Source organism: Ammospiza caudacuta, chromosome 27 (genome assembly GCF_027887145.1).
Source record: "Ammospiza caudacuta isolate bAmmCau1 chromosome 27, bAmmCau1.pri, whole genome shotgun sequence".
NCBI lineage: Eukaryota > Metazoa > Chordata > Aves > Passeriformes > Passerellidae > Ammospiza > Ammospiza caudacuta.
Genome location: NC_080619.1, coordinates 2,980,001 through 3,005,237, shown reverse-complemented (window position 1 = coordinate 3,005,237; position 25,237 = coordinate 2,980,001). Strand labels below are relative to the sequence as shown.

The window sequence follows — 25,237 nt, the reverse complement described above, 5'->3', positions numbered from 1 at the left end:
TCAGCCCCAAAAATCACAGAATTGTAGACCTAGATCCCCAAGGATCATCCAGTCCAATTCCTACCCTGCAGACACCCCAGCAATCCCACCCTGGGCATCCCTGGCAGTGCTGTCCAAACCCTCCTGAAGCTCTGGCAGCCTCAGGGCTGGCACCATTCCCTGGGCAGTGCCCAAGCCTCCTCCCTGACTTCTGAATCCCCCAAACCCAAGTTATACAGCAGAGTTCATTCAGACCAAGCTCCTCTTCCTGGAAATGTCTCATTCAGCATCACCATCTTGTTCTCTGGGACAACACATGAAACCACCAGCAGTGACAACAAACAAAATCTTCTCTTTTTTTTTTTAGCTTTATTTTTTTTTTTTCCCTGTGAAAATGCAGGTCAAAAACGTTAACTTCAAGAAATCACAGTTTTATAAAGTGTCATTCATTCCATACAAGCTCCTCATTCCAGCACCTTCCCCCAGTGCCCATCTCAATGAGGAGATCCTCAGCTCACCAGCAGCGATTTTTCCAGACTTCCAGACGGAGCTGCACAACAAGAGCCATCTGTGTTTATCACTCCTACTTGTCCTCCCCACCCTGAGCTGGGGTTCTGTCCTAAACACTCGTTATGAAACCTGACAGAACAAGGATAATGCAAATCTTTGCCGACTTTCTGCTGTCAGTATTGCCTTCATCTGGAGGCCAGCTTGTTTGTGCCTGTCACAGCAAAGTGACAAGGCAAGGGAACAGGAAACTGTCCTGGCAGCAGGAAAGAGCCAGGGGCAGCTCAGCACAGCCTGGAGATCAGCCCAGAGGAGCTCAGGGACTGGGAAGGCACTGGTGGTTTGTGTCCCCAGGCAGGGATGTGACAGCACATGCCACCCTGAGAGCAGGGACACAGCCAGCTGGGAGCCTGCAGCCTCACTGGGCACTTGTGGTGGCAGCAAAACAGGGCTGGAGGCTTGGGACAAACAAACAGGGGGAATCCTGGCTAATGCTGCTATGAGGGGACTGGGGAACATGGACATCTCCATGGACCTGGAGATCTCCATGGGAACACAGACATCTCCATGGGCCTGGGAACATGGACATCTCCACAGGCCTGGGGATCTCCATGGACCTGGGAACACAGACAGCTCCATAAACCAGGGGAACACAGCCATCTCCATGGACCTGGGGATCTCCATTGGCCTGGGAACATCTCCATGGACCTGGGGATCTCCATGGGCCAGGAGATGTCCATGAACCAGGGGAACACAGACATCCTCATGCACCAGGAGATCTCCATGGGCCAAGAGATCTCCATGGGCCTGGGAACACAGACATGTCCATGGGCCAGGGGAACACAGACATCCTCATGGACCAGGAGATCTCCATGGGCCAAGAGATATCCATGGGCCTGGGAACACAGACATCTCCCTGGGCCAGGGGAACATAGACATCTCTATGGACCTGGAAACACAGACATATGTCCATGGGCCTGGGGAACATGAACATGTCCATGGGCCTGGGGAACACAGATATCTCCATGGACCTGGGAACATGGACATCTCCATGGACCAGGAGATCTCCATGGGCCTGGGGAATATGAACATGTCCATGGATCTGGGAACACAAACATCTCCATGGACCAGGAGATCTCCATGGACCTGGGAACATGGACATCTCCATGGGCCAGGAGAGCACCACGGGCCTGGGAACACAGACATCTCCATGGACCAGGAAATCTCCATGGGCCTGGGGAACACGGACATCTCCATGGACCTGGAAACACAGACACCTCCATGGGCCTGGGAATACAGGTACCTCCATGGATCAGGAGATCTCCATGGGCCTGGGAAAACAGACATCTGCATGGGCCTGGGGAACTCAGACATCTCCATGGACCAGGAGATCTCCATGAACCAGGGGAACACAGACATCTCCATGGGCCCTGTGAGGACATCCCAGGCCCAGGAGGGCTCCCTGCCCCGTGCAGGTGGCTGAGTTCAGTTAATGCTGCAGATGCAGAGCCCAGGAGTCCTGCAGGCAGTCCTGCTGCTCCCTCCCTGCTGCTCCAGGGCTCACTCCCAATGCCCAGGCATGGAACTGGACACCAGGACATGGGAGAACCCTTCAGGTGACAGAGGCACAAGGTGCAGCCTTTGGGATGGAACCCACCGTGCTTTGGGATTGACACACCACCACACACTCACAAAAACAACCAGGTTTTCCTCCTGTCCCCTTGGAGGAAGCTGAGGAAAGGGGCCAGGGATCCACTGAGCCTGTGCTTGGGAGTCCTGGAAGAGGCACTTTGATCCCTCCTACTCCAGAGCTTAAACTCTCAGTGATTTATGGCATCTGAAAAAAGAATTGGAGCCAACCTCCCCCTTCCCCACTCCCTCCTGGAAGATATGTGCATAATGTGTTAATTATTTACTGAAAAGACTCTGAATGTGGCATAGTAGATATAATTAGGTGCCTATTTTGGACAACGTATTAAGTGCTTTAGAACAAAAAGTGCTATAAAAACGATACCCAAAGTGGTGACAGGTTTCATTTTTCTTCATGAGTTCCACTTTCTTATTAAAAACTTGAGTTTTCTGATCAGGGATGTCACTGGTGGAGCAAAACCAGCCCATGCTCTGGGAGACCAAAGGGAAGGAGCATCCATTGTTTAAGGAGTGCTGTTCCTCAAAAAGGGAGACCCAGAGTTCTGCTTTTCCCAGCTATTTTCTGAGTGAACTTTCCTTGGGAACACTTTGCTGCCCCATGGTGTCTCCCAGAGCAGCATGGACCTGGCAGAGCCCACCTTGGATTTGGGAGCTGCTGGATGCAGAGCCCCTGCTCAGATGCAGCCTCAGAGCTCTGGGAGAGGCACAGCCAGAAGGAGGGACTGTGATTTCCAGCTGTGCCAGGCCTGGAACAAACACAGCCCTGAGCAAGCACACTGGGAGCTCACACCTCCCCTGGGATCTGTTCTGGGGTGGAGAAGGGTGAACAACACCCACCCACCTGAATTAACCTGTGAGGTTTCAGTGTGTTCCAAACATTCAGAAATCAGTAAAAAAACCAGTTTAAAGCTTAAGGCATTGCAGGCCCAGCTGCCCATCCCACTCAGTGAACCCAGTCTGAAGTGAGGAGTGGGAAGCATTGTGAGGGCTGAGCTCACAGAACTGGGGCACTGGGCTGGACTGGGAGCTGGGAGGGAGATTTTTATAAACTCTGCAATAAAATTCATCCCTGTCACAGCTGACAGAGCTGATGTCCCTTATTCCTCCAAGGATGGGACAGCACACCTCAAGTCCCACCTCAGAGGTGGGAACAGGATGGAGGAACAACCCCTCCATGGAATTCTGTCCCCTTCTCCTGCCCTGCCTGCCAGGGACACCAGAGAGAGCAGCAGCTCCTCTGAGCCCTGCAGGTGGGGGCTGCAAGCAAAGCTCTTTCTGGGAACAAAGTTCTTTTCTCATTCAAGAACGAAGCAACTGCGGGGAAGGGTGGGAGGTGAAACCAAGAGCCAGCCAGTGACTGCTGTGGATCCTCCCCATGCTAAAGGCTTGAGGTGGAGATGATGCTCCCCAGAGCCTACAGAAATGGTTTTTCCTCCAGCTGGAAGGAAGTCAGCCAGCTCCCCTTGGCACAACACTGAGGGCACCCAAGCTCCTCCTCTGGGCAAGCCCAGCCACGACGGACCTCACCTTGGAGCAGGAGCAGAGTTCTCATGGCCCTGCTCTCCTGAACAGCACAACCTCCTTCCTCTGAGAAGTGAGGAATTTCCACCTACCATTCTCAAGCTCTAACACACCCCAAACAAGGAATTCCCACTGTCCTGGGGAATGTCTAAGCTCAGGACACGTCTTGGAAGTGGACCAGAGCAGCCAACAGCAGCGAGGGCAGCGAGCTGTGATCCTGCTGCAGCACAACCAGCAGCCACTGCACTTGGTGCTCCACGGCAGGGGAGGTCAGAAGCTTCTGCAATCCCTCCTTTCACAAGGTGCAAAGCTCCAGAGCAGGCAGGGCCTCAGGGCCTGTTCTCCAGCTGACCGTGCTTGACGCGCCAGGCCCAGCCCACGCTGCAGTCGGGGGCCGGGGTGCACTGCAGCTCGATGCCAGAGTCAGGCACCTCCATGTTGTAGTGCACAGGCTGCCCCTCCTTGGTCACCAGGCTGAAGGCAGGCACGGGGATCTGGGGAGCAGAACACACAGAGCTCAGTGCCACTTCCAGTCCCCTCCATCACACCCCTCTGTTGGGGAAGATGGAACAGGAAAGCCTTACAAATATGATTGTCTGGCAAAAGGTTTTGAGAATATAGAAACTATAAGCGAGATTGAAAGGAAAGCAAACTTTGAGATCCCTCAGTTACTGAACAACTGGAAAACAATGGTGTGGCCAGCTGAAGGTGATCCCCTTTTGATGGAACAACACCCTCTGCTTGCAGACAGGCCCAAGGGTCAGAGCAGACCCTGCAGCTTGGCAGAAGGGGCCCAAAGAGGAGTTTTTAGGGTTTAAAATGTAACACAGTGTGGTAATGTAATGATTATTATAGGCTGTATGGAAATGCTATAGGATTTGTATCTTGTACTAGATTGGTTAGTGAGAATTAGAATATTCAACACAGAAGAAGATTTATTGTATGGGAACGGGAACCTCGCTCACTTACTTACTTTTCTATGCTCTTAGCTCTTACTCTTACCTCTTGTCTCTTAGCTCTTGCCTTTTACTCTCTCACCCTCTCATCCTCTCTCCCCCTCTCTTCTCTCAGCCTGCTCTGAGCTGTGTTTGGCAGCTCCCAGCAGGGCCCTGCACCCAGGCCCTTTGCAATAAACCCCAAATTCCTCGACCTGGCTGCAGAGATCTCTCATCTCTGTCCATCCCAACCATCCTACCCCCGAGGCTCCTACACCCCTCCATCACACCCAGCTTTTCCCAAGGCAGAAGCAGCTCTCAGGGAGGGGCTCGTGCTTGGCAGGAACATCCTGAGCTCCTCTCATAAGGAAACATCTCACAACTGCACTGGGCAGTGCCCACCCTGCTGCCAAAGTGAGGAAACCCAGGGCACTGAGAATATTTCTCTGTCTGCTCTGGGGTGTCCTGCCCCCAGGGTGTCAAAGACATCTTTTATGAAAAATCCTTTCCTTAGGATTTTTTCTCCTGAGAAGCTGGGAGGCCTCAGCAACAAAATGTAAACAATGGTTATCTGCTGCTGTGGAATGCAACAGGTGCATCTGGGATTGGTCTCATGTGGTTGTTTCTAATTAATGGCCAATCACAGCCCAGCTGCCCAGACTGTCTCAGTCAGTCACAAACCTTTGTTATCATTCCTTTTCTATTCTTAGCCAGCCTTCTGATGAAATCCTTTCTTCTATTTTTTTAGTATAGTTTTAATAGTATATATAACATAAAATAATAAATCAAGCCTTCTGAAACATGGAGTCAGATCCTCATCTCTTCCTCATCCTCAGACCCCTGTGAACACCATCACACCAGGGGAGCTCTGACTTTGACCCTCATTCAAGGAGAAAGTTTCCCAGACTTCAAGATAGACTGGAATCCACAAAAGTGTGAAATGGATTATAGAGAGCAGTGTAGGTGTAGCACTTGGTGAGAAATTGAGATTTTGGGATTTTTAGTGTGTAGTGGATGGAAGCGAGATGGAGAGCACAGGGTGTCATCCTGGGTTTCTTCTTCTTTCTTCTTCTTCATGGGTTTGGGTGGCATTTTGTAATTGGGCAGAAAAGCTCACATTGGGAACAGTTATTGGGTTAAAAAGGGAAATAATCTAGGTGTCAGTCCTTAATTGGATAGTTTAGTCTTAAAAGACCTTGTAACAAGAGATTGTTGGCCATTTTGTGCCTTGCTGCAGAACTCACAGCAGTGAGACTGTTTTACTGATAAGAAATAATAAACACCCGAATTCAAACATGGATTACTGTCTCAAGTGCCTTCAATCCAGACCCAGAAAAAACAGTGACTGGTAGTCCCACACCAAAGTACCTCCCTGAGCTCTGGGCCATGGCTGGGGGGTCCTGAGCTGCCCCTGTTTGGGCACCTGAGCTCCTCTGCAGGTATTTTGCTCTGTGATGTCCACAAGAACGGAGTCTAGAGAGAACCAGCACCACTGGAACATCTTCTGGACTGGTGCAACATCTTTTAGAGATGATCCCATTTTACAGTGAGATCTTTCAGATCCCATTTTACACTGAGATGAGTCACAGTCCCACAGACTCTCCAGAGTTTCTTTCAGGAACAGCCAAAGCAGCCCACAGTGAGGTTCACAGGAGTGTGCCAACATCTCCAACAGAACAAGCTGGAAGCACCCCAGCCAAACAGAGCTCATCTCCCTGAGCTGATGCTACTGCTCATGATGAAAAAATCTATATATGATTTTTCAAGGAGAGGGGAAAGAGTTTATAATGGAGGAGAAGGATTTTTTTAAGCTGCAGCACAGAATATCTATATTCTAAGATCTCTGCTCACTCTGACAACTGGCACTGGCTAACAATTCAGGTTTGGTACCAGGTTTAGGCTGGATATTAGGGAAAATTTCTTCACTGCAAGAGTGGATAAGCATTGGAACAGGCTGCCCAGGGCAGTGGTGGAATCACCATCCCTGAAAAGGTTCAGAAAATGAGTGGATGTGGCACTTGGAAATATGGTTTAGTGGGCCTGGTGGGATTTGGTCAAAGGTTGGACTTGATGATCTTTGAGGTCTTTTCCAACCTTAATGATTCTGTGATTCAGAAAACATTCTCTGGTACCACACTCACAACAGCAGCACTGAGATTGTGCTTCTAAAGCTGTCCTAAGGATCCCTGAACCACTCCTGGGTCTCTCTGGCATTCAGGGGTTATGAGGGAAGAAATCATTCCTCAAATGATGCACTGAGCTGCAGTCTGTGTCTCACCTGGCTGCTGATCCCCGTGGCAATGTCTCCCACCTTTGTCCTGTGGAAATCTCTGATGTGCAAATTTTCTCCAGTTAGCAACTGGATCTGGATTTTCACTCCTGGAATGCACAAGAGGTTCTTTGAGTTCTTCTGAGCCACAAGGACCTCACAGCCCACAGCAAAGCTGACTGACAAGGCACACACATGGGGAAAAGCTCATTTTTGTCATTAAGGATTTCATTTATGTAGGTCTTTTGCTGAGCATGGAGCTTGCTGCAGACAGCAATGACTCACAGAGCAGAGCTGCATTTAGCAAGAAAGCAGCTGAAGGGATGGATTAATTTGCACAATATGCCCTCAAAATTCTGGGTGGATGTTTGTGGTTATAAAACATTCCTTGCACATGGAGGCTGCATGAACCAGGGCACACAGGATCTGTGTGTGCTCAGAAACTTCCCTGGATTTTACTGCACAGACCCATCTGGCACAGACATCTTTTATGAAAAATCCTTTCCTTAGGATTTTTTCTCCTGAGAAGCTGGGAGGCCTCAGGAACAAAATGTAAACAATGGTTATCTGCTGCTGTGTAATGCAACAGGTGCATCTGGGATTGGTCTTGTGTGGTTGTTTCTAATTAATGGCCAATCACAGTCAGCTGGCTCAGACTCTGTCAGAGACACAAGCTTTGTTATCATTCTTTCCTTTTCTATTCTTAGCCAGCCTTCTGATGAAATCCTTTCTTCTATTATTTTAGTATAGTTTTAATATAATATATATAATAAAATTATAAATTTTAGCCTTCTGAAACATGGAGTCAGATCCTTATCTCTTCCCTCATCCTCAGACCCCTGTGAACGCTGTCACATCCACCTGTGACTGGGCCAGACTGGGTCTCCTCACACCCATCTTTAGGTGGATCTGTGCTGCCACAGCAACAGAAGGACAAAATGAGTTTAAAAACTCCATCTCCAGCTTGTCTAGGTAGTGAGGAAGTGATTTCTGGCCATTTCTCCCTGCTGAGGGAAGGAGACCCACCGTTGAAGCAGCTGGGGGTGTCCGTGTGCCGGCTGCGGCTCAGCAGGTTGTTCCAGCTGCAGCTCTGCCCCTCTGCCTGGCTGTTCCAGGAATGGATCCCAGAGCTCATGGTGTCCCTCAAGCTCTGAGAAGCCTTCATGGAGTTCTGCAGGAATAAGCATAAGTTTGTTTAAGGTTCTGAAAGAAAATGAGCTGGCAGGAGATGAGCATTAAAATAAGGTCAGGAGGAAAAAGGTGGAAATCCACAGGGATTAGTCAACATTTATGTGCCATCTGGGATTGCAGTGCAACAGATATTATAGATATTATCAGATATTCCCAATAGTTAAATCAATAATGAGCTGAAAAGCTGAGTGAGAAAAGAGGGGCTGTACTGACTGGAAGGAGAATTAAGAATCAGTTAAAATATTTGTCACTTACTGACATTAGAAACACCCAGGAAAAACAATTCACTGCACAAAACCAATCAGAGGCCCTATGTGGCTGCACTGTTGTATTGTCCCAGTCAATCTGACACCAGCACAGAGGTCAGAACCAGTCAAAACCAAGTTACAGGTATGGTGTAGGTGTTAGAGGGAAAAACCAAGCAGAGTCAGATCCCACACTGCACACTGTGTGTGCCAACAGCTGAGCTGAGCACAACTCCCTCAGTCCTCCTCAAAAAGCACTGGAACACTGAGAAGAGAGACAGAAATAGGACACAAAGCTGCTCCCAATCAGAACTGGCTCCTGCACAAATTGGGGACTGAATGTCTTTGAAAACTGTGGTTGAAGGGCTTTTGTCCTTCCCTGGTCCAACAAGGCCTGTTCAGTATTCTTCACTGGTATTTCCCCACCTTAGGAACACCAGAGAGAGCAAACCAATCTAATTGAAATTGGTAAATGACCAGGACTATGTATACATTATTATCAATGGGTTAAAAGAAGTTCATGGAGAATAGATCTGGGAATGAATATCCAAGATTTGGGTCTGTTTTCCTGTCTCACCCTCCTGGCCTTTCCCTAAACCATGGCCAGGATGGAGACCCTGCACAGCTGCTGGGTGCAGCTCCTGCTTCCATCACTGCTTCCCCAGTTCCCTCTCCTGCACAGACAGGGTTGAGGCTGCTGAGATTCTCTGTATCCACACTCTTGAAGCTTCTGGTGAGGATTCAGCACAGGAGAACCTCTGGAGGACAGGATCCATGCTGGACAGGGAACCAAAGCACAGCTACAACCCTCAACACCCCACTGGGCACGAGCAAAACTTTCTTCCCAGCAAATTGAGTGTCAAAAAGCAGCAGCAAAGATGAGAAATTCCAGATTTTCATTGGTCACAGGTCCCAGTTTTGCCAAGGAGGCCAGGCAGCCACCCCCAGCTGTCCCCACTCACCTTCTCACTGGCATCTGACACAAAGGGGCTGTCAATGCTGAGGCAGGAAAGCATTTGCTCCTGCTCTTCCAGAGAGTAAGGCTGGGAAAGGCTGTTCAGAAAGAGTTCTGCAGCAAAAGGAAGAGAAGGGAGACATTTCCAGTGTTTCAGGGAGACATTTCCAGTGTTTCCCTCCATGCCTCCCTGCTCTAATCACAGCTCTGCAATTAATACCCAAAGCTTTTTCAGCAATATTTAATGAATATTCATACTGGTGCCAAGAGAGCCCAACACACAACTCTGCCATGCAGAGGCCACTGTGAAACAGAGAAACTGAGCCAAGAGGGGATGGATTGTGCAACAACATGCAAAATAACACCCCAAAATCACCAGTTCTTGCCCTTATGTCTCCTGTGAGATGCCACTTTAGATCTATCCACATTATCAGGGAAAAGCCAAACTCATGTACTCAGCTCTCACAAGTATCTGGAGGTTTGTACTCCCTTATCTGGATACAAGTACTTACAAATACTGCAAATATTCCTGATAAAATCCAGATATCCCATACATAACCAGCTCTTACAATGCTGCTGAGGCCCAAAGCCATTTGAGAAAGAAGCTGCCCATCAGCAACCCCTAAAATTCCTCAGGTTTCTGACACAGTTACAATTCAAACCACTCTCTTCCTAATTTCTTTCAATTAATTTAAAAAGACTAAAAAATATGGGAGAAAAAAAGCAAAATGTAGAGTTATATTAGGGAAATGGAAGTGGACAAATCACTGATTTCCACACTAGATTCACTGCTGGTTTTCAAACTCTGGATTGCTGTTCTAACCAAATTCTTTGGCTGATGGCTGTAGGTTTTCCAATGCCCAGAACTAAACAGTTGCAGGCTGGTTTTAACTGCACTGCTTTGCTTGACATCTGCTATTTCTTTATTTTTATCCTGGCTTACCTCAATTAACAACAACAACAAAAAAAGTTTGAACCCAAAATTGCAGCTGAAGTTGGAATTCTGACACTGTTTACACAGTGTAAACAAGCACAAGTCTGAAACAGGCTGCTTTCCAAGAGGTTCCTGCACCTCTCTCAGAAGGTTCCCCCCTGTTCAGGAGGAAGGAAATTCTGTTCACTCCCTTTGTGGCACATTTAATTGGTTCAGAACTATTAGTTTTGGTAGCTTGAAGGAACGTTGAGCAATTTGTGTAACGAGAAAGGAACTATGAGCAAAATGACATCCAAGCTGAAAACCCAAAAATAACTGTCAACAAGCCAAGAGAAAGCAGCTGTATTTTTATCCTGCTCTCAAGCAAAAAGAGCTTAATTCCTCCCCCAGCCCAGTGCTCACCAATTTCCAGCTGCTGAAGTTCTTGCTCTGAAATGTTTGTGGCTCTTTCCACGTGGCTGCAGCTCTTCAGGGGCAGAGGAGTTGAGGAGAGGGGTGGGGGATCACAGGTCTTAGGTATCTCCTTGTCCTCATTCCAGTGGGGTCCCTCAGCCTCCTCTGTTTGCTCCAGAGATGGAGGTGGGAGGACTGAGCTGCCACAGGAAACTTTGACTGACAGTTTTGGGTCAGAAGCAATCTCAGAAACTGGGCTCACTGTGGGGGACAGGGATGTTTGTGCGCTGTTTTCTTTGTTCAAAGAGAAATGTCTGGGCTCTCTGTATTCACCTTTCCAGGGGCTTCTCACACCTCCCACTACAAAAAAAAAAAAAACACAAACATTATCAAATAAAGCACTAAAAACAAGGGTACAAACATTATCAAATAAAGCAATAAAAGAGGTAAAAGTTTTCATTTTCTGTAAGAATTTTTGAAGTGTATTTGCTGTAAAATGCTCAGCTTCTTCATAAGATAAAACCAGATCACCTCCACAAATTCTTGCTGTATTACAGAACCACTCAGCAGGATTAAGCTGAAATAAATTAGTGATGTGTCAGGGGTAAAAATGAACCACAAGTATGAGTTACAGCTAGGGATGCAGCAAACCCTGCTTGCAGTTGTGCTGCACACATGCTTCAGCTGACAGGAGCCCTCAACAAACCCACAGAACTCCCCTCCTTCAGCACAGAAGGAAGAAGAGCATGTGACAGCACACAGGAAATTATCATTTATTTGGGTGACAAACAGGCTGCAGGCAGAAGCCATCAACCCAAAATATGCATCAATGCTGTGAAAATTATATCCTGGACAATAAAACAGACTGGCCCTTCCAAAAGGAGCAGCACCAGTGGGAATACAAAGGTTCAGCTGCATCAGTTACATCAGGACATTTCTACCTTCCTCAAGTGCCACGCTGGTTTTGGTTTTGAGCTCTGATGCAGATGCCCTGTGCAGAGGCTCCTTCTCCAGCCCCAGCTTTATAATCTCAGCAGTGAGAGGGTTGCAGGAAGGTGGAATTTCCCTCACAGGAGGCGGCTCTTTAGCGATCTGTGTAACAAACAGGAAGTGAAAGAGGTTACACCAGAGAGGCTTAATTTGATTTCAGGAAGGTTCTTCCCACCCCAACAGCGTTTCCAACTGAAATGAAAGCATTAAGTGAGAGCTGAACAGTAATTTTATTACAGCTGAATGGCTCAAAAGGCACACCCAAGTCATGAGTGGGGCATGGAAGAACAACCCAAGCAGAGCAAGCCCAGGGAATGCTCAGCTCCCAGAGCAAGGCAGGTATCCTGTCATGTAAGAGCCTGAATGAGAGACTCCAGGAGCTCTCCAAAATGCAGTTTATTGTATCCAAAATGCAGTTTATTCCATCCAAGAGGTTACAGCAGTCCAGGGTTGTGGGTGACAGAGCTGTGCCTACAGCTGTCAGCTCCAGCTGCAGGCAGGCCTGCAGACCCTTTGGTTTTGGTTACAATGCATTATATACTTTGCTGAGCATCTTAATACAGTAGAACCAATCTATACCTTAATTATTATCTCTAGCCTATCATAGCTACTGTAATTACCATATTCATGTTAATGTTCTCCAATCACTAAAAGTCAGTACATTACAGTTTAAGCCAGAAGTTGTTTTTCAGTTTTCTTGCAGTGGAAAATTCTGAGACCTTTTTTCTACTTACTTGTTTGCCTGTGTTATCTTCCTGCTTGATAAAAACATCTTCTGGTTTGAGGTGGGTTTATCCTTTGTTCTAAGCCATAAAAACCCCTTCTAACTAACATAACCAAGAAGGCAAAGGGTATCCAGTAAACTGGCTCAGCAATTCTTTTCTTCTCCATCAAAACTTGCTTCCATCTCTATTCCTACATTTAAAAATCTTTCTGCTAAGCATCTGTGAGACTTCCTTGTCAAACTTTCATCCTTCCCAACACTGTCAGATGCCCAGCTGGCTCCCAGCCATCCACCCTGAGGTGAATGCTCCCTGGCCAGCAGTAACAAGCTCAGGCAGCTCACCTGCACAGAGGTTGGGTCACTCACCTTCAGGCACAGAGGGTGGTTGTAGTACTGGGTCCAGGGGTGGCAGCCATTGAGCATGTGCAGCATCATGCAGCAGCTGCTCCACACGTCCACCTTGGAGTCACAGCGCTTCCCCATCACCACCTCGGGGGCCATGTGGGTCTCTGTGCCAGGCACGTAGTTCCCTAAAGCAGCCAGGAGGAAACTCAGAGCAGGCAGGCAAGAGAACTGCTCCAGTGCCACTGGGAGGGGGCCTGAGGCAGAATCCCTCTCTTTTCAGCTGAAGTGAGATGTGGCAGCTTTGTAGGATGGAGTGGTTTGGGTGGAACACTCAAAGTTCATTCAGTGTCACCCCTGCCATGGCAGGGACAATTTTCACTGTCTCAGGTGGCTCCAAGCCCCATCCAGCCTGGCCTTGGGCACTGCCAGGGATCCAGGGGCAGCCCCAGCTGCTCTGGGCACCCTGTGGATTCCTAATTCCCAATATCCCATCTGACCCTTCCCCCTGGCAGTGGGAATCCATTCCTCTTGCCCTGTCCTTCCAGGCCATTGTCCCAAGTCCCTCTCCAGCACTCTGGGAAATCCTTTAGGCACTGGAAGAGGCTCTGAGGTCTCCTCTGAGCCTTCTCTTCTTCAGGGGGAACAATCTGAGCTCTCCCAGCTTTTCTCCATAGTGGAAGGGCTCCACCTTAACCCAAAAAGCAGCATTGTGTGTTCTCAGAAACTATTCCCTCTCAGACCCATCCCTTATGCACAGAATAGGGATTAAACTTCCCTTGCAAGCAAATCTGAGAGGCAAAATGAGCTTGACTTTAGAATATAAACCCTTCTCTTTCAACAGCTGCATGAAGAAGCATGGTTAAGCTTAATTGTCAGAAAAAAAGGAATTTTGCTTTAGTGAAAGTCAGCACTCTTCCTCATTATTTAGTGAGTTTACACAACAAGTTTGAGTAGGATTTTAAAGTTTCAGTGTGGTTTCTTGCAGGGACAAAACACTTAAAGCAGCACAATGACATAATCTTACAAAAACCTTTCTAGCCTGGGAGATGAAGACCATCACCTCCCAAATTTCAGGTCATTTTGGCTGTCAGTGGGATGCCTCACAGTAATACCAATAAATGAGACACCATAAGCAGTTGCTTGCAAATCAGCTGTTCCCTCTCAGAGCCATCCCTTATACACAGAATAGGGACTAAACTTCCCTTGCAAGCAAATCTGAGAGGCAAAATGAGCTTGACTTTAGAAAATATACCCTTCTCTTTTAACAGCTGCATGAAGAAGCATGGTTAAGTTTAATTGGCAAAAAAAAAAAAAAAAAAAAGGAATTTTGCTTTAGGGGAGGTCAGAACTTTTCCTCACTATTTAGTGAGTTTATACAAAAAGTTTGAGTAGGATTTTAAAGTTTCAGTGTGGTTTCTTGCAGGGACAAAACACTGAATGCAGCATGCTGACAATCTTACAAAAACCCTTCTAGTCTGGGAGACAAAGACCATCACCTCCCAAATTTCAGATCATTTTGGCTGTCACAGTAATACCAATAAATGAGACACCTCAGCAGTTGCTTGCAAATCAGCCACATGTAAATGTTCATGAGAGAGGATGAGTCAGAAGAGCAATTCCTGAGAAAAGCAGCAGCAAAGCCTCACCTGTGACCAAGCACTTTCCCAGCCCATCTGGGTGCAGGTGAGCAGAGTGGCCAAAGTCACACAGGAGGGCCCTGCTCCCATCAGCTGACAGCAGCACGTTCTCAGCTGCCAAGAGAAGGGTTCCATTAGTGTCCTCTGCATCAGGAGATGGGAAAAACACTCAAAAGCACACACAACTACAGCTTTCTAAGCCCAAAGGATTTATTTCTGCTGTCACTGCCTTAAGCAAGTAATTATCTCTTATAAATTACCAATTACCTGCCCTGGAGATTCCTGTAGCCCAGTGGTGGTGCCAAGCACCTTGGCAGACCCATGGGGTGACAAGAAGAGGTGACAAATATGATATTGCCAGCAGTCTAGAACCAAGGGAAACTCTAATTTCAAACATAGATCTGAAAATCTAGTAAGTAGATCTCATAACTTAAGTAAGTAATCCCACAATTTAATCTCCAAGCAGTTTGCCTCTTTTAAGAAATGACAAGAACAAGGTACTTCAAACACTTTCCTACCTTTGACATCTCCATGGAGAATGTTTTGAGCATGAAGATACTCCAGACCCTCTAAGACCTGGCCCAGGTAGCTGAGGGCTCTGTCCTCTGGCAGGCAGCCACTCTGTTTAATGAGCTGCCCTAATGAGCCACCTAAAAAGGAATCCAAGGAGTTCATGTTATCTTATGTTTAAATTCTCTCCAGCATCATCATCATTAGCATTCCTGGTGGTTTCCATTGAAAAAAATGAGATTTTCCAGGTCTGACAGCACTTATCTTCCACACATGGCTCAGTTCCTTCTGTTTATACCCAGGGTTTTTGCTGCTCACAGAACAGGCCTTGTTTATATGTTTTTTTTTTTTTTTTGCTTAGTGTCAGTTTAACATTGCTGCTTTGGAGCAAAAGCAAGTGCTCTGTGATCAGAAGAGGCATTTCTAGGTGTTACTGACCACCACTCACTCTTCACAGCCTGTTTTCCATGGTTCTGGCCAGAAAAGGAGCACCAGGCAATGGAATCATCAAGGTTTGCTTAGACAGCCAGGGCAATGAGCCCCAGTGGTGTCCTGCAAACCACCAGGAAGCACAAAGCAGCCCCAAATGTGTTTTACTGTGAAAAAGAGACTGGAATAAGGCAGGACTGGGAATCACAGCAAGCCCACTGCAGGGTTTACACACACCCATCCCAACCCACTGGGTTCCCATGGTTCACAGCCTGTTTTCCATGGTTCTGGCCAGAAAAAGAGCACCAGGCAATGGAATCATCAAGGCAGCCAGGGCAATGAGCCCCACTGGTGTCCTGCAAACCACCAGGAAGCACAAACCAGCCCCAAATGTGTGAAAGAGACACCTTGAACTGGAATAAGGCAGGACTGGGAATTATTCCCCCCACTGCAGGTTTTACACACACCCATCCCAACCCACTGGGGAATTCACACCACGAATACCCTGGATGCACTGAGGATCTAACAGATTCATATTTGGGCAGGAAGAAAAGGAGATCAACGTGCACTGGGCACTGCCATGGTGCCCTGCTCACCCTCCATGAGCTTCATGAAGATGGTGACCCAGGGACCCTCCTTGACAGCCCCATACAGGGGCACCACACTGGGGCTGCTCACGGCCGCACACGTCGTCAGCTCCTCGGCACGGAAATGTTCCAGCTGCACCTGCAGGAACAGGGAAAACTGAGCCATCCTCACACAACTGTCCCTCTCTGGGGGCTGTGGGACAGCAGACATGGGTTAACTGGGCCTGGTGGTCTTTTCCAAACTTAATTCTGTGACCTCGAATAGAAGTGGGATCGCTCGGGATGATGAACCCTCAATGTTTCAGGGAAGTGAAAATTCATCACAAGAGATGCCAGCTTGCAATAACTCCAGATTACAGGTAGGAAGGTAATTTTTGTCTCAGTAAAAAGATAATTTTGATAACTGAGGGAAAAAAAACAACCCTGGGGATGGTGCAAAACTTGGCAAAAATTCAATTCCTCCAAAACAGGAGGGAATACAAAATACGTCCATCACCTTGTTAGGTGGTGTTCATCCTGCAAATGGTTAAAGAAAAACTTTATTCAATAAGTTCAGCCAAACTAAATAAAACAAGAATTTGCTGAAGTCCAGAAGGAAAACATGAGTCATGAAGATTCTGGTGGGAAAAAGATGCATCATGTTTCTTCTCTGTCAGCAATCCAGCTATAGCTGGTTTGCTTTCATCTCAAGAATTTGGAGAGCAGGTGCTTCCAGCACCAAGTCTGGTGAAAGAAGGTGAGGTAGAGGCCTCCTGTCACAGGACTGCAGACAGTTATTCATGGAAAATTAAATAGAGCATAGAGAAGTGTTAAATTTGCATGTTAGAACTCTCTGCTTTCAGAGTGTGATCTAAGAAGATGCATTTCTGATATAAAGAAGTATAATTTATCCATCAGTAATTAGGTGGGGGGGAAATGACATTTTGAAAGACTTCAGCTTCTCCTACTTTCATGTTTCCCTTTTCAGCACAACCATCTTCCTTCCTGAAAACACACCCCACAAGGAACAGCTATTCCTCCCAAGACTGGGGATTTGCCAAATGGATAATACATTTAAATAGCTACACACTGACAGGAAACAATCTGGTTGTGTCACCACAAGATTTCACACCTGAACTGTGAGGATGCAGAACAGGAATAATTTTCTACATGCTTGAGAGATGTTTGTTTCTATAGCTGACAACTGAATGGTTATGAAATGGTTAAATAAACACACACCCTGACGTGTCTTGCCTGTTACATCTTTCCACAGGGAGCACAGCAAGCTGGGCCCAGTGTAAATGGGGGAAAATGAACATTTTAAACTGGAAAATGAAAGTTACGGTTCTTTTTGCACATAATATTTTTGTACTCAAGGCAAACACTTCCCACACAAAGTTTTCTAGTGAGGTAATGTGAGAAACATCAGTTCACAGGGTGATGAAAGTATTCAAGTGTAAGTTCAAATAAAATACTTTACATTTTCCTCATCTCCTTGCATTATCCCTCTGTCTGCACCCCTGATGCCCTCACAGCAGCCCACAAATCAATGCCCTGATCCAAGTTATCTTCCACACACTTCCTACATCATGTGACAATGACATCTCCTGGAGAAGAACAGATTACAGTGCCAGCTTCTGGAAAAACACACATCCTTTGCTGCATCTGGAGTAGCATCACCTCAGAACAATGTGCCAGCACTGCAGCTGACACTCAGGAGATGAAAGCTCTGTTTGCAGATCCTACTGACTGCCTTGGCTTTTTCCTACTTTATTCCTTTTTCAACAGGGAAATAAATACCTGCCATGTAACCACTTACACCAGACATGGTTTGAGATAAGAATAGTCAGATAACAGACAACCCACTCAGCTGCTGCTCCCCTGCAGTCACAATCATTCAGAAAGCTCTATTCTTGCCTTTCAGCACACTTTAAAGCCAAATGAGCTTTTCCCTGGCTGCTGATCTTGGCTCCTGTGCACACACAGGTCCTCCAGCTGCTTCTCTGCCTGTCACCCCCTATGCTTTTCCTTGGACACAACAACAGCACTTCACTGTGACTGTACAAGGCCTAAAGAGGGAAGAGATTTCTCTCCATGTGCTGTCTTTCTCTCACACAGAATTACCTTCTTGGCAGCACACTGGAATCCTGTCTGCTTGTCCTCTATCTTGTAGACCTCCCCAAAAGAGCCAATGCCCAAGGAACCATGGCACTTGGTCCAGTGAACTTCTTCTCGGTACTCGTAATCCACCGGCTTCAGCTTCTGGAAGTACAAACAGAAAACAAAATGAAGCAACAAAAGAGACATTTAAATGTTGAGCTGCATGGAGATCAACATTCTCCAAAGCAGCACAAGGACAGATACCACAGCACCTCCCTAGAATTCTCAGTACAAGATTAATTCTGTCACAGGTTTGAGATGAAACCACACAGGATGAACCCATGTGATTTCTGTGAGGTCTGTTGGATTTAACTGAGTGGACTCCACCGCTGTAAAGAAAGTCCACCAGGATTTGGATGGATTTGGAGCTCTGTGTTCCTCCCTTCTCTGTGTTCCTCCCTTCTACAAAGCTGAATCCTACAACTCACTCAGACTCCCATGACTAAATGCAGCCACTGAAAGCTTTTCTGCAGTCAGTAGATGGAGACTGTGCCTCAGGTGTCAGTGTGAACATGTGCAGGCAGGTAGGGGACACCTTGAGCTCCACAGACCACACTGACAGGGTCATACTGACCCCAGGGAAGTCTTCCAGGAGGACTTTAAGGTGTTGAGAGAGAACTGAATTCAGAAGTGAATCACGTCCCTAGGATTCAAACACATTTCTGTGCCCAGGCCCTGTGGGACACTGCAAGGGACACTGCAGGAGCTGCTGGTCCCAGCAGAGGCACAAACTGCCCTCCTGCACCTCCCCTTCTACCCAGCCCTGGTTTCTGTCACACTCCAGCTCCTCCAGAGCCAACAAATATTGCAGCCTGGCTGAACAGATTGGGCTCTTCCCCAGCAAACCGAGGACATGGCTGAAGACTGACTAAGCACAGAACCACTGCTCAGAGCCAGCCTGCATGTCTGGTGACTGAGCACAGCATGGAGCCAGCAGTCTGAGACAAGCAGGGCTTTAATTCCTGCAGAAAACAACCCTGCAACGTTATCTGGCAGCTCCAACCAGATCCAGAACCATTCAGAAATCACAGTTTTAGCAGCAAGCACATGGGTGCAGATTATCCCTCGCCCAAAGCCCAGGAGAAACTCAGCCTCCCACACCCCAGAGTGGCTCAGATCACCTCATTCAGCAGCACTCCTTCATTTTCACTTGCTTCATGGAATTGTTCCTTCAGCTCCAGCCCACCTCCTCTCCACGTCTTGGCCAGGCTGGCTAAATTTTGTGGTTCTCCAAAACTCACACTCCCCTTCAAGGCATCTACCAAATATTCTTCCACAGAAAGTTTGTCAGCACTTGTCTGCACAGACTGGTTGATGCATTTGGTGAAATTATATTCTAAGTTTAGGCCAGATAAGTGACTGTCTTGATAGTTGAGGTCACCATGGAAGTATTTGTCCAGAGCATTCTGCTTCATGGCACGGAGGGGATTGTCCACATGTGGGAAATGGGGGGGAAGGATGTTGTAGGGGAAAGGATGAAGAGTCTCAGGCTGGGGAACAGTGTCCCTCTGTTTCCAAACATGATTAAGGCACTGAATAGGGCTTATCAGCTTGTGCAGTTCAGTTTTGTACTGGCTCCTTGGGGAATGCAGTTTGCCCATGGACAAAGGGGCGTGGGCAGGCTTCTCAAAAGGCAGTGGATCATAGCCCAAGTCCTTGTTAAATTCAGGAACCCAAAAACTGTTTCTGTAAAGAGTGCTTTGGTGGGATTCATCCTCCTAGAAAACAAAACCAAACAGCTGAGCAGGAACCTCAGTACAGCCACCAAAATTCACCCAAGAGCTGTTAGGAGTTTGCAGAGACAGAACAAAAGGAAGGTGGAAGATTCTCACCTGGACAGGAATTGGGGTGCAGCTCTCCTGTTCTGGAGTTCTTGGACTCCTCCTGCCAGCAGCCACAGGTTGTCCTTTCAGCTTGGATCTTTTCTTGTGCCTTTTCTTCCTGGCCCTGCCCCGGTGCCTCCCTCTCCAGGTGGGAGCCATCCTGCCCTCCGTGGCGTGGGCCACATTGTTGGGGATGTGATCGAGGCTGTCCGAGCGGCTGCTGCAAGGCACAGCACAACAGGGCTCTGAGATGGGGCAGCTCAACCCACACAGGGGAAATCAGCAACTCTGCTAGCTCAACTGAGAGCTAAAACACAATTTCTTCACTTCTAGGAGGGGTAAGTTGAAGGTCAAGGCTCAGCAGCATCTCTGGGATTGTGTAAAAGAAATGTCGGGGGGTGGGGGAAGCAAAATATTAAAGTGACCCAGGGTTTACAAATTCTGGAAGAACAAGGCTGGAATGTACAGTCACAGAATGGTTTAGGTTGGGAGGGACCTTAAAACCCACCCAGTGCCACCCCTGCCATGGCAGGGACACCTTCACTGTCCCAGGCTGCTCCAAGCCCTGTCCAGCCTGGCCTTGGCCACTGCCAGGGATCCAGGGGCTGCTCTGGGCACCCTGTGCCAGGGCCTGCCCACCCTGCCAGGGAACAATTCCCAATTCCCAATATCCCACCTAACCCTGCCCTCTGGCTAGGGAAAGCCATTCCCTGTGTCCTGTCACTCCTTGTCAAACTCCCTCTCCAGCTTTCTTTTATGTCTCTTTTTTGAACATAGCAGAGGGGAAAGCACTGCATGTCTCCAGGCTGCTCTGAGACAGTTTGTGGTTGATTCCTAGTGAATCACAGAGATAATGGATAAATGCAGTCTGTTTTAAAATTTATTTAAATTAATAAATGTTTTCATAATATCAATGCCTGCTCTAATTTGAAGGAAAAGAGCTCTGCACAGAGAAGAGGGATGACTAAGAGCACTCAAATAAAACAGCTTCAAAAAGCCAAAATGTGCTGGCTTGTAAAGCCCAAAACTACAACATGATTTCTAAGAATGTGTACAGATACACACAACACTGCAGCTGGGGTCTGCACAAAGAGATGAACTCTCAAGAGGAATATTTGCCTGCAGTTGGAGTCAGAAAGAGATGGTCTCCTTTCAACTCAAAGCATTCTGTGATTCTATGATTCAATACCAACCACAGCAGTTGGATTTTTAAAATTAAGCTCTAAGAGAAAATAAGATTTTTGATCTTCAAATGAAGCAATTGTTCCATTGATGCAGAACAGTTCTGATACATTTCTCTACTTTTCCTGATCAGTGATGCAGGGCACAGCCCATCTCTCCTTCTTTTCCTATTTTAGTGCTAAAAGATGCCAAAAGTAGAGTTCTGGCTGATGGCATCAGCACAGTGCCTTGAGCCTGAATACACAGCTGGTGTGCATCCCAGAAAACCCCAGATCCTACATAAAACCCCTCAGAAATGGGTCACTTTGCACTTCTTCAGATGGTTCATAGGACCACATCCTAAAGCCACTGGGCAGTGTCAAACCTCAGACCCCACAAGGTGTCTGAAGCCACCAGGGGACAGGCAGCACCTATTTCTGTACCCCAGGATCCATTTCAGGGTGCTGGGGCTGCCTGAGAGGGCTCCAGTGCCTAAAAAAGCTCCAGCATGAGCCCCAAGAGGAAGATATTCTTCATGAAGAACAAGCAGCTCACTCCAGAAAAGCAATTCCCAGGCCTCCACTTGTCCATCACAAGTGTCACTGCCCCTTTTACCACTTGCAGCTTTTCTGTGTTCACAACTTCTGTTGTTGATGCTGTCATTAAGCAAAGGTTCTCATCCCCTTTTAGCCTTCCAAGAAATTAAGATGTTCCCTTTTCTGAGGGCTCCTTATAGCAGCAGCCCAGGTTTCACACAGCTTTTCAGCAGATGGTGGAACAGTTTCAAAAGCATCAACACAGTTCAGTTAAAAAAGACTGAAAATTTCTCCTGGGATCCTTCTACATCAAGAACCTTATGAACATTAAAAAAATCAGTCATTTCAAAACAAATTTGACCATCCAGAAACAGCCAGAAGGCTACAAGGGCAGTAAATCTGCAGGTATTGCCAATAAGGAAAGGTGTTTCAAAAGGTTTGTGCCTAAATTTGTAATTTTTCCTGATAGGAAGATGTTTTGGGAAAGACAAATTCTTACCAGGCCTCAGACTGAAGGTAATTCCAACAGAAGGGCTTTTGGAAAAATGTTTGAAGTGCAGAGAGCCAGAGTGATTTGGAACAAGGAAAGTCAGAAATCAGCAGTGAAGAGGGGTGTTTGTGTTAAGAGGTCTCTCACCTGTAACGTTTACTGTGGGCAATAAAGGATCTCTCTGATAAAGTGGGGCTGAACTCCTGACTGTTTTCACCTGTGAGGAAAAAAACCCAGGATTATCACTCGTCTTAAACAGTCTCTCCTAGTAACAACTGGACTCAAACAGCTTCAGCACTGTGCTAAATGAGTGATCCAGACAATCAGTGCACAGTCATGTCACACCACCCACACTGCATTCTTCCTCCCCCACAATTAGGAGCATTCCCAGCTATCTCCTGATCCCCCAGCTCTTTGCCAGATGAGGTTTACTTTGGTTTTCTCCTCTTTATCCCCTCCTTTAAACCCCTTTCAGAAGGCAGCTAAGAACAGGAGCCCCACAGGACACAGATCTGGTTGGGGTGCACAGGTCTCATGCTGGTTTGTTATTTCTGCTTTATTCAGTGGATGCTGCCACATTATTAGGAGATTTCATGAGCTTCCTAAATAGAGTCTGGGATGTGTCATCAGCTCCACCCCACTTGGGATTACAAATAGATGTGGCCTCAGCTCTCCAGGAGTGCAGAGGGAGTGAAATCTCATCCCTCTCTGCACATTCCTTTTTCTCAATGAAGCACAGCCCGCCCTGCTACTCACATTCTGCTTGGGCAATAATAGAAATTGATGCACAGCCTCCTTCTGTTTCTTCTTTTGCTGTTCCTCTGGTGATTACATCATTCAGGATTTTCCACTGACTGTCAAAGATGGCCTTCTTTGAATCTTCTACTTTGCAAACACTGCTCTGCTTTTCACTCACTGTCTCCTTCAGCCCCTCAGCAGCTGTGAGCTCCTTTTTGTGTTTGACTGCTGGATCAGGAGATCCCTGGCATGCAATTCCCATCACGGCCATTTCCCAGCTTCAGGGAGACACTGAGCAAGAAGAGAAAAACAAAACACTTGTCAAAATCCTTCACAGTTCATGAGAAACAGGAGGCTCCTGAAGGTATCATAATTAATAAATAATTCAAATCAAGGTGCTGCCCATGTTCTGAGCTGGAGAAGAACCCTGGAGTACCAGTCCTCAATTTCTGACTTGGACCACTGAAGAGCTGAATATTCAACATTCTCAGGACTGAAAGCATGCAACCACACAGGTTTCAGAGAAACTGAATTCTTGGTATATTCCCTTAAATATAAACAGTGAAACCAAGGAGAAGGAGGAACTCCCATATCACTAAACAGGAAGAATGTTCATCCCCAGGAAAAGGGAAGATATGAAAGTTCTCCTAGAGTGCACCTGGGGGGAATGACACTGTGCTCTCCCACCACATGGATGGCCATAAACCCAAACAATTCCTTTTTTCCCTGTGCTCAGTTATTCCTCATCCTCCCTCAATGCCACCAGGCTCGACAGCCAACCTGCCCACCCACAGATCCTCCCTCACATCACCACCAACTTCTGCAATCCTTGCTCAAACCCATCAGAAGTGGAGCTCTTACAGAGTGCAGGATCCATGGAAGTTGGTGTGGGACAGAGGACAGTGATGGTGCTGGAACCATCATACCCCTTTCCCTGAGAGCTGGGGAGAGGATCAGCACAGACTGTGAATGACAGGAACATAAATGGAGCTCCAAACAGGCCCCAGCACAGAGAAAGGCAGAAGAGAGCTGAGAATGCAAAGGGGGAATCATAAACCAACATGGAAGCAAAGCACTGAGGGGCAGGATGGAGATTCCACATTGCTGATTTTCAACCCTGGGTGAGTGAGGAGTTCCCTACAGCACGAGCCCCTGGGGAATACAGCCTTGGTGTAGCTCCTGATTCACTCATCTTGGATTCTGGAGAAGTTAACCAGCTGTTTCCTTACAAACCTTTGTTGCCCCTTAAGTGCAAAGACCCCTTCCTTGTACCAGTGCAAAACTTTAAAATGAACATTTCCATCCTTAAACCACCCAGGGAAATTCAGAAACCTTGGGCAATGTATAGGGGAGTTAAGTAGCCCAAACCCAGGACAGGACAAGGAGGGACATTTTAACAGAGGCCAGAAAATCAGATATCAGCATCACTACAGGAGCACACCTTGAGGCTCATCAGCTTCAATCTGCACAAATCTTTCTCTTCTCTTTTTCCTTTCCTTTCCTTGAAATTTCTTTCCCTTCCCATTCACTTTCCTTTCCCATTCCCTTTCAATTCCCATTCCTTTCCTTTCCCTTCCCAAATTTCCTTTCCTGAATTTCCCTTCTTTGCCTTGAAATTTCCTTTCCTTTCCTTGAAATTTGCTTTCCTTTCCCATTCCCTTTCCTTTTTCCTTTCCTTTTCCATTTCCCATTCTCATTCCCTTTCCTTTCCCATTCCCTTTCCTTTCTCTTTCCCTTTTCCTTTTTTCCCCACCTTGAGCAGCTGCCTGGGACAACGGGACATTGACTCCAACAGGCTCCTGGCAACAGAGATGAATCAGGAAAATGACAAAACGAGTGGGTGCTCCATGCCTGAAGGACCACCAAGGAAAAGAGGAGGCATTTGGGAGCCAAGTGCATGAACCTTGGTGCTGTGAGTCACCTAACAACCTGGCAGGTGTACAAGGAAAGTCAACAATGACCACATTCAGAGGCCAAACAGAGAACAGCTGCTGTGCAAAAGAAGTGCTGATGACAGTATTCCACTCATTAGGGCCATCCCGCTCCCTCTCCTCTACAGAAATGATGGCAATTCTCAGTGCTGTAAAATAATCCCTTGGAGCAGCAGCAGCAGAGCCTGCCAGATGACTAACCCAGCCACCAGTGGCCAAACTGACAAGTTCAGGGTTATTTTTATCCTCACTCTCTCCTGACTTGCATTAACTCTATCTCTCCTTGCCCTCCCCTCACCTTCAAGGTCCTTCAGGGCAAACCAATCCCCATCAGCAAAAAATACAGAATTCTACCAGTCCCTGCCTAGCTGAGTCAAAGGAGAACAGAGACAGGGGAGAAACAAAACTGCAAGTCCTTGTTGCCCTCTAAAATGGCAAAGAATAACAAGGAAACATAACTGAGATTAAAGTCAACAAAGTTCTGCCTCACTTGCAGACTCAAAGAGACCGAGGCAGCAATTGTGAGCAACGGCCTGGAGCTGGGCACAGCTCAGGCAGTTTAATGTGTGACTCAGGTCTGTGGGGCTGTGCAGGGCCAGAACCTGCATGCCCAGCCTG

At 47.2% G+C, this 25,237-nt stretch overlaps 1 protein-coding gene across 1 annotated transcript; it reads right to left on the bottom strand.

Moving 5' to 3' along the window:
- Positions 1-2,986: 2,986 nt before the first annotated feature.
- On the bottom strand, positions 2,987-22,959 carry MAP3K14 (mitogen-activated protein kinase kinase kinase 14). Its single transcript, XM_058820572.1, has 15 exons — positions 22,707-22,959; positions 22,098-22,167; positions 19,773-19,983; positions 19,062-19,658; positions 17,905-18,042; positions 15,811-15,940; positions 14,794-14,925; positions 14,285-14,389; positions 12,660-12,823; positions 11,521-11,671; positions 10,589-10,939; positions 9,260-9,366; positions 7,888-8,032; positions 6,871-6,971; positions 2,987-4,151 (listed from the first exon to the last, which is right to left on the bottom strand). Exons 1-15 carry the CDS (start codon positions 22,957-22,959, stop codon positions 3,987-3,989), a joined length of 2,820 nt encoding a protein of 939 aa, XP_058676555.1. The 3' UTR covers positions 2,987-3,986.
- Between the last annotated feature and the right edge of the window lie 2,278 nt (positions 22,960-25,237).